At 41.8% G+C, this 20780-nt stretch overlaps 1 protein-coding gene across 2 annotated transcripts in view; it reads left to right on the forward strand.

Moving 5' to 3' along the window:
• The window catches only part of PID1 (phosphotyrosine interaction domain containing 1), a 78926-nt gene extending 63379 nt beyond the window's left edge, over nt 1-15547 (forward strand). For both annotated transcript variants that reach the window (XM_042820755.1, XM_042820756.1), the window contains exon 3: nt 13553-15547. In XM_042820755.1, coding sequence (XP_042676689.1) covers nt 13553-14029 — 477 coding nt within the window. In that variant the 3' untranslated portion in view covers nt 14030-15547. The remainder of the gene's footprint in view (nt 1-13552) is intronic.
• The last annotated feature ends 5233 nt before the right edge of the window (nt 15548-20780 follow it).

The raw sequence follows: 20780 nt of genomic DNA on the forward strand, positions 1-20780 counted from the left end.
CTCATAAGTAGCAATGGACTGTCATAGGAAAATGTATGACCAATTTCTCATGAGTTTCTGTTCTTGAACCTGATTTCCAGTGATGATTTAGGGGTTGAAAAGTGGTATTTGGGAAGTTAAGCCAAACATTTAGAATTCCAGCCGTGTGACCTAGTAGACTATTCCACTTCTTTATTGCACAAGTTCCCATTGTTAGTTCAGATTAGTTATACAACAGAAATAGATGTTTATGTTTCAGCATATACTTGTTTTAGGATTTAGCATATGATGGTTAGAAGATACAGAGCTTATATACCTTCATTAGATACCTTCATTGATCACTCTGGGTTTGTTTCAAAAAAGAAAAAAGTGAAAGGAAAAAAAAAAAGGCTCAGATCCTCAGTTGAGAAGTGCTGAAAGCCTAGTAGCCCTTTAGAAGGAGATGTGGCTTCATTTCACAGCCTGGCCAGTGCTGAGCTCTGCCAGCTGGTGCTGAGAGATGGGTCACCCTTGTGAGAACCCCATCTCTTGCTCTCATGTGAGCTCACTGCCTAGGAAATTGTCTGGGTATGGGTCCACTCTTACTCCGCTCTAGCCTAGCTGAAGATGCAGAGGGGGATGATGCAGTGCTGGAGAAGGTATGGTTGGCTGAGGTGGGGTTCCTCTGTGTTTCATCATTCTGTCCTTCTCAGCCAACCAGCCCACAGTGATTAGAAATGTTATGCAGAATGTATTTAGGAGTGGAGGTTACACTCATGCTACTGCTACAGTGATGGCAAGCTCTTCATCTGACCTTTTGTGATTTCCAGGCCCCTACTGGTAGCTTCATTTAATATACAATGTACTTTTTCCATTCTTCTCCTCTATCAGCCTAGACAGATCACTTTTGCCTCACACAATAGCTTTTCTGCAAATTACTCATGAACATGATTAATCCAAGCAAATGTCATCCCTGTATCGCCACAGGATTTTCTTCCTGATAGGTTCAAGCATTTCAGAAGACTTTATTAGCCATGAGAATGGGCTTTTGATCCTTTTTCTGTTTTAGTTTTGGCTCAACACAGCTGTTACAATGGTGTCTAGGCTACACTAGGGAAAAGCAGAGTATTTGTCTTGGCTCTGGTTTCTCGTTCACCATATGGCACTATGGTTTCACTTTCATCTGTTTTGAGAGATGCTTTAGTAGTCCCATGTTTCTACGTGTGTCATTGATGTACTTCCACACTATGCATAAACCTGAGGTATCAGACATTCAGTTGTATATACTAAACAGCTTACCACATTGAGAAAATCTTTCATGAAGCCTTTATATTTTTGTCAGTTCTCTATGAGCTTTATGGATCTGTACATCAGTACAATTTCTTTAATGCAAGTGACTACAGGATGCACAGCTGAAAAAGAGGTGAAGGAACAGATATCTAACTGACTGATTGTTAAAAAACAGGGGATTGATGCAAACAACTGCCAGCAGTGTACCAGAGCTGGGCTGGCCATCACATTTCTGCCTGCTGTGCTCTGTGCCAGAGGTTAGGATTGTATTTGTTTCTTTCACTTCACAAATGCTGGTAATCCTCTACAGAATGGGTCAAAGCCCAAACAACCTTCCTTTTAGGCAATGTCTAGGGCTAACTTAAGGACAGTATGAAATACATTAGATAGATGTTTGTCTGACAACAGTATTGCATGAACCAGAACCAGGGCTTTGCTGTTGCTTCAAGTTGTTATACTGGCCTGTTTATCTTGGTAATCATAGATCAAACAATATCATAGAACTTATAAAGCTTTTGGAAAAGTATTACTAATGCTGTTGCTTGTTTTTTCTTTATGGTTAGCTAGCAAGGAACACCTTGAGTGTTTCTGGGACCTCCAATTCTTCCTCAATGTTCTCCCTGGCCAGCTATCCTGACCAGCTTTTATGCCTTTTCTTGTTCAAGGACGTCACAATCACATTTTGCTTTCAGCTGTTGCTCTTCTTCATGAAGGCAGTGTAAGGGGAGTGCAAACTGAAAAACACTGCTCTATTCCCTGCTGCTGAAACATGAAATAATTCCACATGGGCTGACATTGAAGACCTGAAAGCCCAAAGTAATTTTTGCTCTATGACCTTGGTGATTTCCTTCTGTCTTTTCATTTGTTGTCAAAGATTTGACACTTTTTAATATATCTTAGTAACTTCAAACTGATATCTGTTGGAAAAGAGATTGGCAATAGCTTCCTTTAACCAGGAATTCAGTAAATCTTCAGAATGAATGGTGTTTTGCTTTTCTTTTTCCGTAGTATTATGTACGCTACAGCATCCGTCAGGTGTTTTCTTTGGCTGAGAATCACTTGTTGCGGAGTGCATATGAAGTTGAAGACTTGGATTAGGAGAGTATTACTCCCTAACAGGTAATGTCGTGAAAAAAAAAGAGTAGTTATACACTTACCTAAGTCAGAGCTTCTTTGAGCATTATCCATCTACATGGAAGGAATTGCATTCATCCTCTGTTGACCATTACAGAAATCTTCCAAGCCTAAGATAATGGTTATACCAGCTGACAAAACCCAGAGATATACATCCTTTTCCACACATGTAGTACACCCTTGGATACAAATTTCTGTTCTCTTAGCAGGTGGGTGTGTCGTGTGCATAGTGTGTCTTTCCTTTGTTTTCATTAAAAAAAAAAAAAGAAAAAATGCTTCAAGAATGTGGCAGCTTGGTTACTGGGACAGAGGAAGAATACGTGTAAGTTAAACCTATTCTTGCCATTGCATCCTTGATTTAATTAGTTCAAATACAATATCTTGTCTATAGCTGACTTTGTGTTGTGTACAAAAGAGTCTGATTGTTACTCAGAAAGTGTGAAGAACGTTATCCCCTGTGCCTAAAGCATAAAGTGAGAAGGCTGTTTTCCTTTTAAAAAGAAGCCCTCCAGAGCAATTTGGTTTACATCAAAGAGAAACATTTGCTTTTATGATTCCTTTCAGATAGTTTGTAGTACAAGTCCAAACCCAATCTGTAAGAAGTAGCCAAAGTGATTTTTGCCTTAAGTTCTTACTTGCTAAACCTAATTGTGCCAGTTATGTGTTTTTCCAAAGTACAGCAACCTTGTGTAACAGAGTAGATTTTGCTTTGGTATGTGGTCCTGTGCTGTCATCCTGGATCGCCTCCAGGAGAGCACAGGTGGCAGTTCTGCTGGGATCTCACAGCTTCTCTGTTTTTATTAGCCTTTTCTGGCTGGTATCCTCTATGGTAATGACCCACCCGTGGGATGCACTTCCTTTGGATGACTTCATGGAATTTCTTCTGTTCATGTTCTAAAATTTCTGCCCAGTGTCTTAAATTAAACAAGTCTGGATAAACTGTTCAGTATTCATTCTAATCATTGATTTATGATCAAATTATCTACATTTGAGGTAGCGTTCTTATGAATGACCCAGGGATGACTATGAACTATCCAATGAAGAGTGTGCTGTGGTTTGTATTTATCTACCCTGGGAATGGTTCAGCAAGAGCTTTTTGGAATCTATATTATCTGTTACATGACTTAGTTTTTCAGGTAGGGACTAACTTGTATTTCAGCTTTTTCTCCTTGGGAAAAAAAGAAGATTCTCCAGAAAAGCACTGTGTGCTAGCTGCCTTTGCCTCGAGTGAGAAACAATTTTTCCATTTCTCCTCTTTTAAATTTATATATATATTTATATAGTGTATGTGAGTTTCTTCTTGTAGTAGCAGGATATTTTCCCACACAGGATCAGATTGGCATGTGTAGATTTAAGTTTTTGCATACGCAGCTTAAACTTTAATGCTGTTCTTGGCTTTGCCCTGGTTTCTACCTGGTTTCAGCCCTGCAAGACATATTGGCTTGTTCCTATGAGGAGATACCAGAGGAGAGGAGTGCAAGGCTAAAGCAGGTAATAGGGCATGAATAGTGTAGTGTATGCTTTTACTGCAAACATCAAAGTGTCCAACCTACAGTAAAATCTGTGTTACCCTAAATGCTGTTTTCTCTGTCTCTTAAGCATTTTTTTAGGGAGCTGTGAGACACCTTGTTGATGGAAAGCATTCCAGTAACTGCTTCTGTGGAGAACATTATCATCAGACTTCTAGGATTTCTATCAGCTATACATCGTAGTCACAGCTCGCAATGTTACTGTTAGCTAATGAGATCTCATTGAGGCTATTGTGCTGCAGAGTGGCGGTTTTGTAGGGAGGGATGCATTTTGCTCAGAGACATCATAGACCACCTGTAATGTCCTTTGCTTGAGGAAGTTGTCTTTTGTTGTCATGCTGAAGAGTGATTTCAGAGTGTCAGTGTTTTCTTCAGTACTGAGACTTTCATCCCTGTTTATACCAAGCAGCAATTGGAGTAAAGGTGGCCAAACTTGAGTGGCAGAGCATTTGCTGGGCTCCCTGCTGTGCAGGGCTTTGCTGTACAGTCCCTGCGACTGCCAGGCTGCAAAGAGGAAGATAAAAAGGGAATAAATGGGGCTGCAGCTGTTTTTCTTTTTCTCCTAAAGCAAGGTGGGATACAGAGCACAAATGAATGTGTTGCTCAGCAGCCATTCTGAATTCGTATTGATCCTACCGTTGCGTTTTGGCACTGTATTTTTATATCCTTTCTTTCATAGTATACTAAAAATACAGAGATCTTCTGCAAATACAAATTAGAGCAATCTTTTTAAAATCCAGATGGTTGTTTTGGTTGGTTTAGAACTGCAAGATTGGGACTTTTATGTAATGTTATTGATTATTATGTTTTTAACTGAGGTATTTATTTTTCATGAGGACAGTGAGTCACAAGAAAAACAGTAGAAGTCTGATCTATTTCCACCAGAAGTAGTTTCTTTTATTCCAGATATCACCAAAACTTGCAAACCAGGTTGTTGTTTGTCAAACAGAGCAGCAGTAGGGCTGTTTACTACAGGTAGTGTCACTAAATCTATGCAAATCAACTTCAGGGCCAGTGAAACTATGAAAATCAGTTTTCGCCCTTTGTAAGAGTGATGACCTCTGTAATATCAGAGAAATGAGCTACGGGTATGAAGGGAGCGCTTAGGAGTTTGCTGTCTGTACAGCTGGTGTGAATAGTGATTGCTCTGACCTACTGTCTTCTGAATTATACCACAGGAAAGCTGCTATAGTAGATACCTAAATTGAAGTAATGATAACCAGAGCTGCCTGCAGAGAGGACCTTTGCCTCTCTCCCCTTCTCTCTTTCAGACAGTCCTCCACTTCGGAGTGCTGCCTTCCAGTCTCTCCAAACCAGATGTCTTCCTTTCATTTCGCCTGAACTTGGCACTGTAGAACTCTTCCCATCCTGTTTTTTTTTTTTTTTTTTCTCCAGGTTTTTCTGGATGGTGCTTTTTGGCTGCTGTGTAGACTTATCATCTTAGAGCTGAAATATATGCTGGGAGAGTGGGTTGGGGGTAACACAGCTTTTTTGGAGAGGTATGCAGGTGATGCGGGGATTAAATTAGCTAGACTAGGAGGGGGGCTTCCACACCAAGTCACTGTAAAGGACCTTGTGTTGCCTGGAGAGATTCCTAGGAGATGAAGCTCTCTGGGACCAGGCACCCTGCATCACTACCCAATTCACTGGTTCCTTATGTAGGCTGAGGATTGCTTTTGGCTCTTTCTGTACTGGTTGGAAACAGATTACCCACCTGAGCCAAATGGAAAGTGACTGCAATGAAGGCACAGGCCAACACTAAATCCGTTGTGAAAACAGAACATTGGAGACACTGTGAACCATGGCTTTTGAAATGAATTTAATTTGGTATGGCATCATGATCTTCTAGGCCTATACTTACTCTATGGGACGTGTTTGGTTTTTTTAAATCTTTGTTTAGTCTGCTAACATAACGCTGCATTGTTAAGTGGGACATTGCTGGTTAGATGGTAACATGATGTCTTAAACCACTTAGAGGCAATGATGTTGTATTCTTTTTGTCTTTACACAGCCTGGGTTGTTATGCCCCCAGAATGGAATTTGATCAAACAAATATAAATGAATCAGGTGTATTTATCTGAAGACTCACTTAGCAATAAAAAGAGCCATTTAACTGTATTATCTTTTAATAACATATTTAGTGCTTATTATTCTGTTGAAATATGCAAAGTCTGCTTCTCGTTGTTTCAGTGTAAGGGCTGCAGCCCAGTGTAGGCTGTACAGTGTAGTGTATTACTTTGGCAGCTTTGGAATAAAACTTTTCCTGGAGATGCTGTAAATTTTGAGTGCTAGAAAAAAATCTCTTTGTTAAGTCATGAAGCTCATTTCACATAGTGATACATGGAGGAGATGTAAAACTAATAATTCTGTTCTTTTATAGGAGACTTTGAAGATGTGGGTATAGTTGTGTTTATATGGCAGTTAATATTTCTGTGGTCTCCTTTTTTCTTGGGGGGAATGCATTTACAGTATGGGGAGGATAGCAGAAGGAACAAGAGCTGCCATTTCTGGGACTCTTTTGTGTCTTTGTGGTTTGTTTTGTGATTACTGTGCTTGGGTTTTGTTTTTGTTTTTTGCTTTTTTCCCGATTTTACTGGTCTTGCAACACTCAGTGGGAGGAAGAGCTGAAATGGTTTAGTTTTAATTTATTTTTTAATCCCTGTTTCTCCTTCAATATAGGCCTAACACTTCTTGAAATACAAAAACAATCTGTAATCATCTTCAGCTGGCTCCTTTCCCTTTTGCTCTTAATTTCAGGTGTTGTTAAGCTGTGCCAAAAAGCAAGCACAGTTGAGCTATTTGGTCTCAAGAAATCAGTATCTTAGTAACATGGGTTTTGCTCATTTTTATTACTTGGCATCTTCTTTTGAAAGGAAGAACTAAAGGGGAAATACAAAGATCTCATGGGTAATGCTCAAAGAACGGAACCCTAAGAACAAATCTCTTAACCATAAAAGATCCTGAAAAACATGCACTTCTCCTGGCTTTCTGGGAGTACTTCAGTATCCAAAGTGTTGGAGAGTATATAAAGTGAACATGCCTTAGTGGAAGCAGTGGCCCACATTATACAGCCGTTCCTGTACTCATCCTTTGCATGCTCCATTAAATACAATTGGAGGTTTTCGTAGGACTGATGCCAACATGAGCTTTCAGTGAGCTGGAAAGGGAAAAAAATGAAAGCAACCAGCTTGTACCCATGTGCTCCTTCCCTCTGTTACAAGATAACAGCTGTGAGGAAGCTAGGACCGAAAAGCTTTCTGAAACATGATGAGTTGCTTAATCTGATTTCCATCCTTGATAAATATTATAAATAATGTGTAAGAAAAGATGTAATGATGTAATTTAAGCATGAAAATAAATGAGGTCCTGTATTGGGGGAGATTATTCTCATACAAACTTACGCCACATTCTCCTAGCAGAAGAGTCTTCTCAAAGAATTCAATTTTCTCTAATTTCTAAGAATTTCTAAGACTTTCTAAGAATTCAATCTTCTCAAAGAATTTCAATTTTGAAATGAGAAGGGATAGTTTTGGAAGGATTTTGTCTGAAGGGTTGTCCAAGTAATTGTCAGTAGTAACTGGAGTACGGGTTGGTTTTTTTCTTGCTTCCCTGGCTGCTTCCTTATCGCTTCTCCTCACCCTGAGAAGTCTCCTGAAGACAGCAGGAAAAGACCTGGGGTATCCAAGAAAGGATTTCTACCCAATAGTGACTGAGCATAGATAAGGGAAGTTATGTGAGGCAAGGAGAGGAGTCGAAAGAGGAAAGTGATCTAAATATCGAGATGAAAAATAATTCAGAATAAAAGCAGTCATAATCTTGTACATTTGGGTGTCCAGCCATCCTGCTGAGGTTCCTTATGATCTTGTTCATTCATTTATGTCTAGCACTGCAACTATTTTAAATTGCTGTTAGAATTTGTGTGATTCCTTGACTTTTAGATAGTGCGGTATTCACTCACACTGGGACCCAAGTGTCTCTGAGTACAAGCTAATTTCAGCTTGCTAGTTCCACTTGATTTCATTTCAGACTCATCTCCACAAGCCAAACCACAAAAAGAGTTTCCTGTCCAGTGGAAAATGAAATGCAAAAGAATATCCCTTTGTTGTTAATGGGTGGCTGCAGGGAGCGGTGCTGTGGAGGATGCAGAGCTGGCTCTGCCTGAGGTTGTCTTTGGGCTTGGTTAACTGGGTTTTGCCAGTTGGACAGAACGTAATAGTCTGTTCTTATTGAGGACAGTAATTTTATATCCCGGATAGTTTATAAAGAAACTCACTGAGCAGCAGTCTGGTGTAATACAAGGTGAAAAGATCAGACTGCTGCATTTCTCAGGGTTGTGTGTCCAAAGGAGAGCTCACTTGCTGCCTTCTTTATCCTATACTGGCTATTTGGCTTGTGGAGCCAGTTTGCTTTTTTTTTGTTTGATTCCTCTCAATTGATTCCAATTAAGGTGTAAAAAGTAAATCTTTTCCAGCACATTTATTTACCAAACATGAAATTTATCAACCATCACCATTCCCTCCTTGCCTTCATGCAGTGGTAGGAATTAGGGCTTGAGCCCCATGGGTGCTCGGCTCTTTGGAGCTTGGTGTTCCTGCTGCTCACCCAATATACCACCATGGGAAGCCTGGCTGGCAGCTCCCTCCCCAGAAGAAGGGTGTTCCCTTCTTCTTCTAGAGCTGCATTTTTGTTCCTCAGCAAGATCTGATGTTAGCGAAGGGTGGCAGTTCCTCTCCCTCCTAAACTGAAGGGCAGCCATCAGGCAATGGTTATTTTCCATTAGATGGTTGCCCAGCTCAATCTGCTCTCCCTCTGAACTGCTTCTCTAAAATAAAACGCTTCTTCACACGTATCTGTGAGCCACTGCACTTACGGAGCGTTTCTGTGGAGCCCAGCAGTTCCCACAAAGGCCCCATGTTTGTGCTGTGAAAGCTTTGCCTGGAAGGCCTCTGTGTGGGCAAAGCAGCCGCGTCAGGCAGAGCAAACTGTGCAGCCTTTTTTCTCCCCTTAACTGAGTTAGCTTTTTGGGTCTTGAGCAAACGTTGCTTGAATGCAGATCACAATATTTGCTTAGTGACCCAGTGGAATGTCTGGGATATTTTTATTTTTTCTCCAGAGCCAAAAAGTGCTCTTTGGCTCTACATCCCTGCACTGCTGGCCTGAAGCAGTCGCTGCCCACGCGCAAGCAGGGCTGGGCCAGGCCAGGCCAGGCCATGGGACGTTGGCTGGCAGCGAGTGCTCTAGCGCTGCGCTGGTGGTGGTTGATGAAGGTACTGTGAAAGCACAGGGAGAGCATTGGGTGCTTGCTGCATGCTCCCACTGCAGCAATGCCTTGTCTCCTGGCTGGCCTTCCCGATGCTGTACTGTTTCCCTGTCACTATAGCTCTGGCAGACATCATGGTCAGTCCTGCCAGGCTGCACCAGGACTGTGGGAGAATAGAGAGAATCCAGAGATATCTAAGCATCCAGAGATGATGATAGGAAAGATAGCCATATGGTGGGGGAGAGAGTCACCAGCGCTGAGATCAATTAAGATTCCAGCTTCTTCAGGGCTGTTGTAGTATCCCAGCTGGCTTTCCTTTTCCTCTCCCAGGGCCAGCCACTGCCTCTGTGGGATCAGCCACTCAGGATCATTAACCTTCTTTCTGCTGCTGTTACACTCTGTGATGGTGCTGTTTCGGTAACAAATACTGTACTTCATATCAGAGCCTGGACTTTGGTGATTGCAGATACGCAGGGTAAATAACTGATGGCTCAAGTCCAGTGCTTCATTTCAATATTTTTTTTTCATTTTCTTTGTTAACTGTGTTAACAAGGCGCTTGTTGTCTGATGTCGAGGAAATAAGATATATTAAATAATCAAGTAGTTCATTTTCTGTATGACTTTTTGATCACAGTCTTGAATGAGAGCTCCTGGAGTCCTGTGTGCGTCCATGTTCCCATGCCAAACTCCTGTGCCAAGAGAGCATCTGCCCCTGCGTAATGTAATAATTATACCTCTTTACAGCTTGGATCCACTTTCCTGGAACAATCTTAATTGACAGACTGGGGATGGGGGACAGAGGGAGAAAAGGAAATTGGGCTACTTGATTTCTGGAGCTCAGGTGAAGAAAAATTTATGGCAGAACCAACTGATAATGTGGAGCTTTTTGTGCCCAGTGGGCCATCAGCTGCATGGTGCTATGGAGCTGTGCTTGGTATGTATAGGAGCTGAGCTGTTCTTTTCTCAGACGAGCTGAAGGTAAACAATATGTGCTCAATTATGAAGAAAGGAACTGTGTCTGAAAATTGAAAAGTCCTTATTACATTTGACATCAGACTGTGATAGTAGTGAAGATTTCTGTCAGCTGCTCCTTTGGTCTTTTTAGGGTTTGTAATTAGGCTTTGTCAAGCCTAGTTATTAAAGCATATTTTGACTATATTTTACTGGACTGAAGACATTTAAAACAACATCAAAATTCTCCATGGTTTTATGTGTCCATCATAGGGAATGGAAGACACATCATGTATGTTGACATGAAGCATCTTTATGTGTCTGTGGCTGTTATGAAAGGCCAAGGCATGGTGTTATTCCACTGAGGACAGTTTTGTCAGATACTGACATCAGTGTTGGCAAGTCTCTAGGGCAAAATAAGGAGCTCTTCAGAGCATCTTGGCTTTTCCTCAAGGTTTGAATGTTTGCAAGCTCAGAAGTGCTGAAACCACAAGTATTCGGTGTTGTGTTGGGTGGCAGTGGATTGCCTGCAAGAGAAAGATCTGATGGAAAGTGCCAGTTTTCGCAGAGAGGATGGAAAGAATATAGATAATTTTTAAGATGCACAGGGCATCCACAGGGAATTGGATCTTCCAGGAATCCCTTGGAAAAATGAGATGCACAAACCGAGGACTGCAAGAACCATAAGGAAATATATTTCTTCCCCTGGAAGAAGATACAATATGAGATACTTGTGTTCCTTAAGGTTAACACAGTGGCACTGATAGGCTCTTCCGTTCCCTTCCTTCCTTTTTCTTTTTCCTTTTTTTTAACTTTGTGAATGCCTCAATGTATTGTCTAAGCATAAGTATTTATGAATGTGTCCTCAGAGGAAAATGATTGTATATAATGAGGATGCAATGTGTTGTGTAAGGAAGCAACTTTCCAAATGCTGCTACACCGTCATGCCATGGCACACTGGGGACAGTAAGACTGTTAAGTCCATTTTGGTAAGTGAGCCATCACCCCATCCTTCTCACCAGCTGCTTTGCCCCTAGTGTGTGCATCCAGAGTAATTCACCACTTTTCTTCATCTAATAACTTTATTTAAGGAATTACTTTTTAACACCAGAGCTGGGCAGCCCACATGGGAGTTGGTAGCTGTCAGGGTGCAGTTGGCAGCAGGGGGAGGAGCAGCCTCTGCTGCTGGTGGTGCCCTGAGCATTGCCTGGGTATCACTGCCAGCATGCTGTGGTATCTGCCTCTTGATGCAGCCCTTCTCTGCTGGGCCTCAGGTTTTGGGTTCAACTCTGAGGTGTTCCTGTCTGCATACTCCAAGCAATCCTGGTCTTCTCTAGGGCACAAACGTTGCAGCAGTGGCAGCACCTCTCCTTCAGCCATGCATTCAGAGCAGCGTTTGGGCAGTGACAGAGTGCGTGAACAGGAGGCTAATTCTCCTTTCCTCAGGGTTTAAGGGCTTTGTGCAAATCTCCTTGAAGTCTGTGAAGGAATTCTATTGCTGCAGTGGGCTTTGAATCTGACCCCAGATGCACAATTAACTTGCAGCACGTGTTAGCCTTTTGCTATCTTGCTTGCAAATATGAAGTGGTACTGAGCAAACCTTTGGAGGATACGCTGAGTACCTGTGAACATGCAAAGCTGCACATTGATCTCCATCTTTTCAAAGGAGCATGACTGTGGATGTATGTCAGACTACCCCACAGTATGTTGCAGCTGCGTACTCTTTGGTCTTTTATGTGCTCTTTGTACATGTTCAGTTGGCATTACAAGCTCTGAGGTTTTCTCTTATGTTACCGTACAGTACTTCAGGGAACTCATCTCTCATCACTAATAAAATAAAACAAAACAAAACTCTGGTAGGTCTTGCCTTGCTAACTGCTCTAGCTGGTGTGGTTCCCACTGTGCCAAAAATTATAAAGCCATACAAGATTTAAAATATTCCCAATGCAGAGGAACAATATTTATAGACAAAGAATAAGACTTCTTATTTTGAAATGTCAATGCTATGAAATTGCTTTTTTGGCAGGAGTGTTTAAGCCACATGGACTTGCAGTACTGTTTTGTAAGCTTATTCCTTAATTATGACTTAATTTAGGTCTCTGAGCTTAAGAAAACCAATGAAACTAGCAGCAAAATATTATTTTTGTGGAAAATCTTGTTTGTGTGGAACACAAAATTTGTATTCCTTGTGGATTTTTGGTGTTTTCAAACTTGTATTTCTTTCTTTTAATCTTTTTAAAGCATGTAAAAAATAAAATACTGATGCTGTGTACTTAATACAATGTTTTGAAGAAATAAGCTTGGAAAGCGCGTGTGATTACTTCTTCCCCAATCACCTTGAGTAAAATGCACTTGATATTATAAGGCATCATGAAATGCACCATATTCTACCTCAAACAGTAACTGCTGCAAGAGATAATTTAGAACTAATTCTGCTTTCATATATTTGTTCATAAATGCAGCATTCTAACAATAGCAATAAGGAGAATAACCTGTGTAATCGTGTTTCTATAGTATTACTCTTTTTCTGGAGGAAATCTCTTTTCCCAGATTAAGTAGCCTTCTATTCAGCTGTGAGTGGAATAATACTTCTTTAGCAGCTGAGGAGAGTTAAGGGAATTTTTTTTTTCTACAGACTTAATATGGCATTTTGATAGGGACCACTCAGTAACTTTGACTTTTAGTGAATGAAATAGGGCACAGGCATGAAAACTACTGCTTTTTTTGTGTGGATTAGATAAAAGAAGTAAGCAAAATAGCTGTACAGAAATCTAGCTTAATCACATCTTCTTGCCTTTACTGCTAGATTATTATTATTCTTTCTTAACAACTTATTTTCTTAAATCAGTGTAGGCAATGTCTTAGCCCTGTAGCTCAGCCCTTTTCAAAGACAGAGTCTCGAACAGTTTTGAGCTATTCCTGGCTTAATACTTAAGTAGAAATAGTGGAAGCAGTAAAGAAAACAAACATTTAAATAGTTTTAATTAAGTCTTCTGCTGTGTCGGTGCTCTTCTGATCTCTACTATTAGTGTCTGAAAATGATATGAATAAATAATCTGAAAATAGTATAAAATAAAATGAAAAAAAAAAAGTGGCTAGCATCCCAGCTACCTGAGGCCTGCTCCTGCTAATACAAGCTTAGGGGCATGGGCTTTCAACCTGAGCTTTTACAGGTGACCTGAAGAGAGGGCAATCCCTTGAAACTTGGAGACTGAACACTTTTAATGTTGGAATTTGAATGGTGAAATCATTTGAAGAAAAAAATGCCTGACAACCAGTTTGAAGTTTTTTAATGAAGCGATGAGGTTACAGGGAAGTTTGGGAAGTGAGTTGCTTTTATTTTCCAGGCAAAAGAAAGTTCCCCGGGGTAGCAGGAAGCAACACTGGAATCTAGTGCCTGTGTTTCACCTATCTTTGCTCTTCTCTGCAGGTTACATATTTGGGTAAAGTTTCCACCACAGGGATGCAATTTTTGTCAGGCTGCACAGAGAAACCAGTCATTGAATTATGGAAGAAGCACACACTTGCCAGGGAGGATATTTACCCAGCTAATGCTCTTCTGGAAATTCGCCCTTTCCAAGTCTGGCTGCATCATCTAGACCTCAAAGGCGAGGCAACAGTCCACATGGATACCTTTCAGGTAGCACGTATCGCCTACTGCACTGCTGACCACAACATCAGCCCAAACATCTTTGCTTGGGTCTATAGGGAGATCAACGATGACTTGTCCTACCAGATGGACTGCCATGCTGTAGAGTGTGAGAGCAAGCTGGAGGCCAAGAAGTTGGCTCACGCCATGATGGAGGCCTTTAAGAAGACTTTTCACAGCATGAAAAGTGATGGCCGGATCCACAGGAATAGTTCATCAGAGGAAGTGTCTCATGGATTTGAATCTGATGATGGCTGACTGAACTCATTCATGATTCAGCAAAGGCAAAAACGGCCTAGGGAATCAGAGCTGATAGATGAATAAGCAACAGTTGAAACTGGGGAACAGAAAGACTGCCAAACCCTTGGCTGACTAGCTTTTTAAATCAAGAGAGTAATTTGGTACCTAAAGATATGCATCATTAAAGTAATTACGTTACATTGAAACCTGCTGCTGTTGTAAACATGAGAAAAAAGCTTCCCCCTCTTTTGCCCCAGATGTCTTGCACCCACTCATTGCTGCCTCTTTCTCATCTCTATAGTTCAGGTGCACACTGCGAAGTAGAGTCATTCCTGTTTATCTTAAAAGACTGGATAGGCAATATTATTGGTTGCTCCTCTGGTGTTCCTAGCTGGGGGATGATGATGCAGAAGACCAAGTAGACCTGGAAAGCCCTAATGGCTCCTAAAGAATCTCTCTCTGTGATGCATCACAAAAATAATTTGATCATACATAGGCTAAGACAGCCATACATAGCCTTTTAGACTAGTGGCCTAGCATTCTGCAGTTAGTTCACATTTCACGGATTAAAGAATGAAAAAAGATGCTTGTATGTACACATTATATCATATGCTATCCTTTATTTTATTCATTGTACCTGTTTTCTTAATATACCTGCTGCCACCTCTTTCATCAGCACCAGTAGTTGCAGACTGCAGGATACCAAAAAGGGTGGGCCAAACTCCCACAGTGGCTAGGAGTACAGCAAGCCAGCACCCTTATCCGGGCATTTTTGAGCCCTTATTTTGCTGCCCAAGTGAGTGGCCCACTGTTAAAGAGTTGAGGGACTCTTGGGTCTGTTGTCAGTGTTTGAACTGTGACTTCTCATCAACCTCAGGTCTGAAGTGGTATGAAGATGGTAGCCTCAACTCTGTGTTCTGTTGGCCCTGGCTGGATGGAGCTGGTGCTTCCTAGTCAGGAAGCCAGGGCTGCATTACCATAAAAATCAAAGGAAATGGTCCAGTAGGAGCTAGATTTAAATAACTGTTCTGGTTGAGAAGCTCATTTTAAGATTCTCATACCTTTCCTTGTTCACAGATATAAAGAGTCATGCCTTTCTTAAATGCAGATGTTTAATAAAACTCAGATAAAAGGAAAAACTTGTTTCACTTAATATTTTTTAAGGCCAAGAGCAGATCAATACTTTGCAACTAATGCTGCTCCTTTATACAATGCTATTTGTAATTTTGGTACTGTTAGGGGCACTGGGGCACCTTACAGAAGCCTTAAAAGAAAGCAAATTGAAGCAGATAGCTCACTGTGTTTTATGGGTTTATATGTTTGTATGTGAGTGCATATGTGCAAGTCCAGTGTTAAAGCATGTAGACTGAGCATGGAGACATACTGAGGAGGGCCTTGAAAATACGCTTATTGCTTTACAATGTATGTAAACTATTCTGCAGCATAAATGCATTCATACTTTAATAAAAAAAAAGTTTGAGTTAAGATGTGGGAATCTTAAGCTGTCTTTCCAAAGCAAATGATATGGTTTTGTTTCATCCATGTGGGTTTTCTGTTCAGTTGCTCGTGGGGAGTGAAAATGTCTATTTATTTCCATTTAACATTACAAGTCTTCATGAGTATTATCCTCAATATTTTTTTTTAACGTTTCACGTAAATTATTACTAATGAATTTACTCTCATTAAAAAAAACAACAAGCTACACTATATAGACAGGATTATTGGTTTTGGCTTTGAAGAAGCCTTCAGAGATACCCCTCCATCAAACCATCAGGCCAGTTTAAATTAACTCTGCTTACAGAAAGCGCAGAACAGCTAACAGCTGAGGTGTGTGTAACGCTGTAATTCTATAACGTGATGGAAAGTATAGCAGTAGTAGCAGGGTGGCACAATCCCAGGCTGTAGCAATTAATAACAAGCCCAAATGCAGCAGCTGTAGGGCAAAGAAAAACTGCTTACCTTTAGAGGACCTCCAGCAGGCAGGGATCTCCAGAGAGATCCTCCTGCTTCCACTGCCAACCCTTAAATGAGCTCTGGGAGGGGTGGCTCCTGGCTCCTCCCCTTCCAATCACTGGTGCATTGCGTGCACCTGAGCTCCCCTGGGTTGGCCCTGCCTGCCCACCAGGTGCTCAATCACTGGTTCAGGCCATGACTCGGCATTTCTGCTGCAGTGTGGCATCAGACTGTGGGCTGGGGAACAAAACACCAGGCCAGCAGGTTCCAGGGCTGTTTGTTTCTGTATCTTTGGATGATCCTCTGTTTCCAGATACGGCTTCAACTTTTTAATTCCTACAATGCTCATTTGGAAGCTGAGGGCTGTGTGTAGGCTGTATGTTGGTCAAAATAAAATCTGAGGCCTGTCACACATGTATCTTTGTTTTTACCAAAGACAAAATGAGGCAACTTTTGACAAATGATTTACACAGAGATGTTGCCATGTTTTCGCATCCTTACTTGTTTGAATGTTCTGCCACCAAAGCTGCTGCCCTGGTTCCATCATCTCAGTCTGGTGAGGGCCCTACAGTTCTGCACGTAGCCCATGGCACAGCGGCTGCCGCATGCACAGCCCCCAGCAGCCTCGCACTGCCAGGAGAAGCTCGGGCAGTTCTCGCAGAGGCAGCTCCTGCAGTACCCAGCACCGTGGTGTCTGCAGTATTCCTCAGCATCCAGAGACTGAGGGTTGCGGGGCAATTTTGAATGACAAAAATGAAGTACAAAGCAGAAAATTCTAATCCCCGTGATCAGAAATTCAGACCGTTTGAAAAATGAACCAGATATTTTCTAAGGCTACAAGCATGCAGGAGGATGTGAGGGAACGTGAGCTCCAGTTCATCTCAGAAAATATGAGATTTGAAAAATAATCAGTTTCATGAGTTTGGATCCTTAGATTACTTTGAATTCTGGCCAAATCCCTCCACATTATCAACACCAAATGTGTGATGCTATTTGCATGAAGGAGAAAAGCTTTGACTCAACAATATCCAGAGAATGAATTATGGCTGAATATTAGTTGCCAGTAGATACGGAATGAAACAATACATTAAACTCTTCCCTCAGTTAATCTGCTGGAAAAGGAAAATCATAACATTTCCATCAGAAGTCCCTTCCAATTGGCTAAAGACTTTTCTTTTCCACTACAAAGAGCTCAGTTTTGGATCTCACCATATCCCTTTGTGGGCTGACAAGTTCCTTCAGCGTCAGCCAGAAGAACTCCGAAGGGCTTTCTTTTTGTTTGTAGGGGCCATAGAGAAGAGTTAAATATCTAAGTGTGCTATTAGAAATGGAAGAAGAGTGGAGAGCCTTGAGGTCATTAGATCTCAACATCAGTGCAGAGCACCATTAGGTTCTCTGTGTACACTTAGATATATATATATATACATATACATGTGTACATATGCATACACATCTTTAAATTTGATGCTTGCTAATAAGTTTTTCATGCGTTGTGGGTACATGAAATCAGAGGTGTGTTTGTGAAGGCACATCTCCATGACACTGGTCAGATAAATGGCTGACTTTTTTTTTTTATTTTTAATTTTAGTGGGAAGCAAGTTACCTTGTCTATCTACATATAGCATTTGATATCCTATATTTATTATTTACCATTTACCACCAGAGCCAGCTCATTCCATGCCCAATTAGCTGCTATAAGAATGATGTATGATTGGGCTTATTTTTCCCGTGGCAGTGGAGCTCTGAATCGAGATCTCTTAAATTATTAATTTGTGTGTAATTGGGAAGTGCTAGTTTAAATGTATGGTTGTTATCCTGTTGTCTAGTGTTAAGTCTGCTAAGAATTTATAGAGAATGCATCCTGTGTAGAAAATAGGGCATTCATTATAACTTTTTTCTTATGTGATTTTAAACAGATATGGGGTATTTTTCAAAGGTTCTTCTTTTGTGAAGGTCAATCACAGAGTTTATTTCCTTTTGTGTACAATTTATGGTGACTGGCTGCCCTTATCCACTGCACCAGGAGTGTGTAAATGGGCTTTTTATCTCCAGAGAACCATCTTCCTGCACGCTGCCCTGGGGCCAGGCTGGGGGCAGATACATTGCTTTAATGAAAATGAGTGTATGTCTGGAGAGATGCTATTCTGTCTTGGGCAGTGTGCTGTCTGAAAAGAGTTTTACAGTATGTTGGCAGGACAGCCCCAGTGCATGTGCTGCCAGTGGGATCATGGCTGCGAGAGCCATGGGTGCAGCAGCTGCTCTTGGGCAGGACAGACACAAACCTGGTTTACCCTGCTGGAAGAGGAGCATCAGATCATGCATTTCAGCAAGAGAAGTGACTGTAGCAAGCTCTTCTGAGAAGAACTGAGTTGAGGAAGTAGACTTGTAATGCACACCTGAGGCAGCATTAAAAATATGTGGAGTAGCAAACTCTACCTCCCAAGCGCATCCTGGCAGTACTTTGGAAGGTAATCCTAATGCTGTTCAAATGACCTAAGGCGGTGGAGCTTGAGCACGAGCCTTGCATCTTGTACTAGCAGGTCATGTAGGCAGAGATGTGATTTCCAATTACTGCTAGGCAGGAGGGGAGCATCTGAGAGTGCTTGTTTTGTTTTGGAATGTCTCCAGTGGAAGGCGTATATGAAAAGTCTTCTAATGTCTCCTCATCAGGAGGATGTATCATGTATCAGCAGAGAGACTGGGTACTTCCATGGACAAGGTGAGAACATCCAATGAAAAGGCCACAATAGCAGCCCAGCAATCATGGTAAAAAAGTGTTTTTTATTACTGTGCATATTATGGTACAAAACCTGACCATGCCTTCCCAAGGGAGAATTACTATGCTGACTGTGGTGCCTCTTTTCTTTCCCAGCTTTCACCACCAGAAGAGTGGAAAGATGTTACCAGATAAGTTGTCTGTTGTGCTTTGATTTGTGTTCTGCATTACATTCTCTGTTATTTTCCTGTAAATTGTATTGCTGTCAGAAAGAGAGGAAACATTATAATCCTATGAATAATGCATAATGTGGATGGGTTTTTTTGCTTTTTCGTGAGCAGCATAGAATTTCTGGGAACAATGGACAGGAGAGGATTGCTGATGCTGCCTTACAGATTTCATTCTGGGAAAGAAATAATGTTTGAAGGTTGGTATCAGTCATGTGCATGTGGAAAAAGTAAGTCATCGCTATCTATGATGTCCAATTAGTTACCTCTTGTTTAGAGAGAGTGGAAAGAGTTTCAGACATAATTACTGTGGATGTTATTAATGAAGGTTTTCTTGCACAGTTGGGTTAGATTCTTGTGGCCTTGCTCCTGAGTGTTTGGTGCCATGCCACTGCTCCCTGGCTCAGGCTCCTCTTTAATGGATCCCAGACCAGGCAGTTTCAAGTAACAGCAGATATTCCAAATCCTGGGAGAATAATGAAATATGCAGAGGAATGTCAAAGGAAACTCCTCTGGAAAGGAAAAATAAGGTTAAATGATGACATAGTTGCCAGTGGCATATTTTCATAGCCGTAACAGATTTCGGGCTTATCCAAATGCAGAAACAGGTGAAAATGGAATTGTGCTCCACCACAGAGGTGCTCCGGGCTGAAACACAGTGCTTCGTGCTCACCTGGGCTCTCTTAAGGAGTTTGTTCCTGATATTCTATGGTGGTTTCTCCAGGTGATTTCTTTGTGTTTGTTCTTGTCAGCTCTCCTCAATTAAAAGGCACTTGTGTCTCTCTTTCCTGTTTCTAATCACCGTTTCTGTTCAGCTGTGAAGGGAAGAGTGCCATGAGGAGCTGGAGCCAGACACACCATGCCAGGAGCTGCGAGATCTCTGCTTTACTGCCATGGCGCTCCTGCTTTGCCTGCATCCTTAGGATGTCACCATCCCTCCAATAAGCTTTGTTCTGCTTTGTGGGTGCTTTGTCTTTTGTAGATCCTGTGCCCCAATGACATTTGTGACCTGCCGGAAAAAATATATCTATTTCCCCAAGTGTTCTGGAATTGTTTATGTGATATTGTTGGTCTGCGGGGAGCTGAAGGGAAAATGCCAGGATGACCTTCCTACTGTTGGCAGGAAGATGACCAGCAGCAAGTGCCTGGCAGTCTCTAATTGACTCATTAGAGGTCTCTGTGGGTGCGCTCACAGGAGAGTAGGCACGTCTGTACTGCCTCCGCTGGTGAGAAGCACGGATGTCAGGATGGCAGTGCGGACAGGACTGGGGTCCCAGGCGGTGTGGGCCAGCCCAGGCATCACTGGATGTGGGGTGCTTCCACAGCTCAGACAGGCTGTAGGTCTGTGAGAGCTGGGGAAAATATGCCAGGTCAGGACATTCCTGCAGTGACTCTGCAGGAATCAAAGTGCTTCATCTGCCAGCAGGACAAGGTGATGCTAAGTTGTGCTAAGCTGCCCTAGGCCAGCCCACTCCAGTGCAGCAGGTTGCCACGTTCCCTGTGCCTTGCTTACAGAAATCTTAATACATGCTATTAGAAATTGTAAGAACAAAGAGTTTGAGCACAGTTTATATTTTGCTTGAGCACTGCAGTGGGTCTCAGCTAATTCATCAGCAGTGGTTCGTTCTGCTCGAAATCCTAGGGAATGGCTCCTCTCCTGGGGCATTTCTTCCAACTTAATTGCCAAGTTATAGTGAAATACGAGGTTCGTTGTTGTCTGCTGGAGCACTGGGATTCTGTTTTGTTGGCACATTTTTCATGACCCCATGTCAGCAGCATAACTAGGCTATGAGATAATTTGTATGCTGTAGACGAGCAGCTGAATGCATCTTCTCCAGAGAGAAAAATAAGTTTGATCAGTCCTGCAGCGTTA

Source organism: Centrocercus urophasianus, unplaced genomic scaffold (genome assembly GCF_019232065.1).
Source record: "Centrocercus urophasianus isolate 14NV4802_14NV808 unplaced genomic scaffold, USGS_Curo_1.0 seq_19, whole genome shotgun sequence".
Lineage (NCBI taxonomy): Eukaryota > Metazoa > Chordata > Aves > Galliformes > Phasianidae > Centrocercus > Centrocercus urophasianus.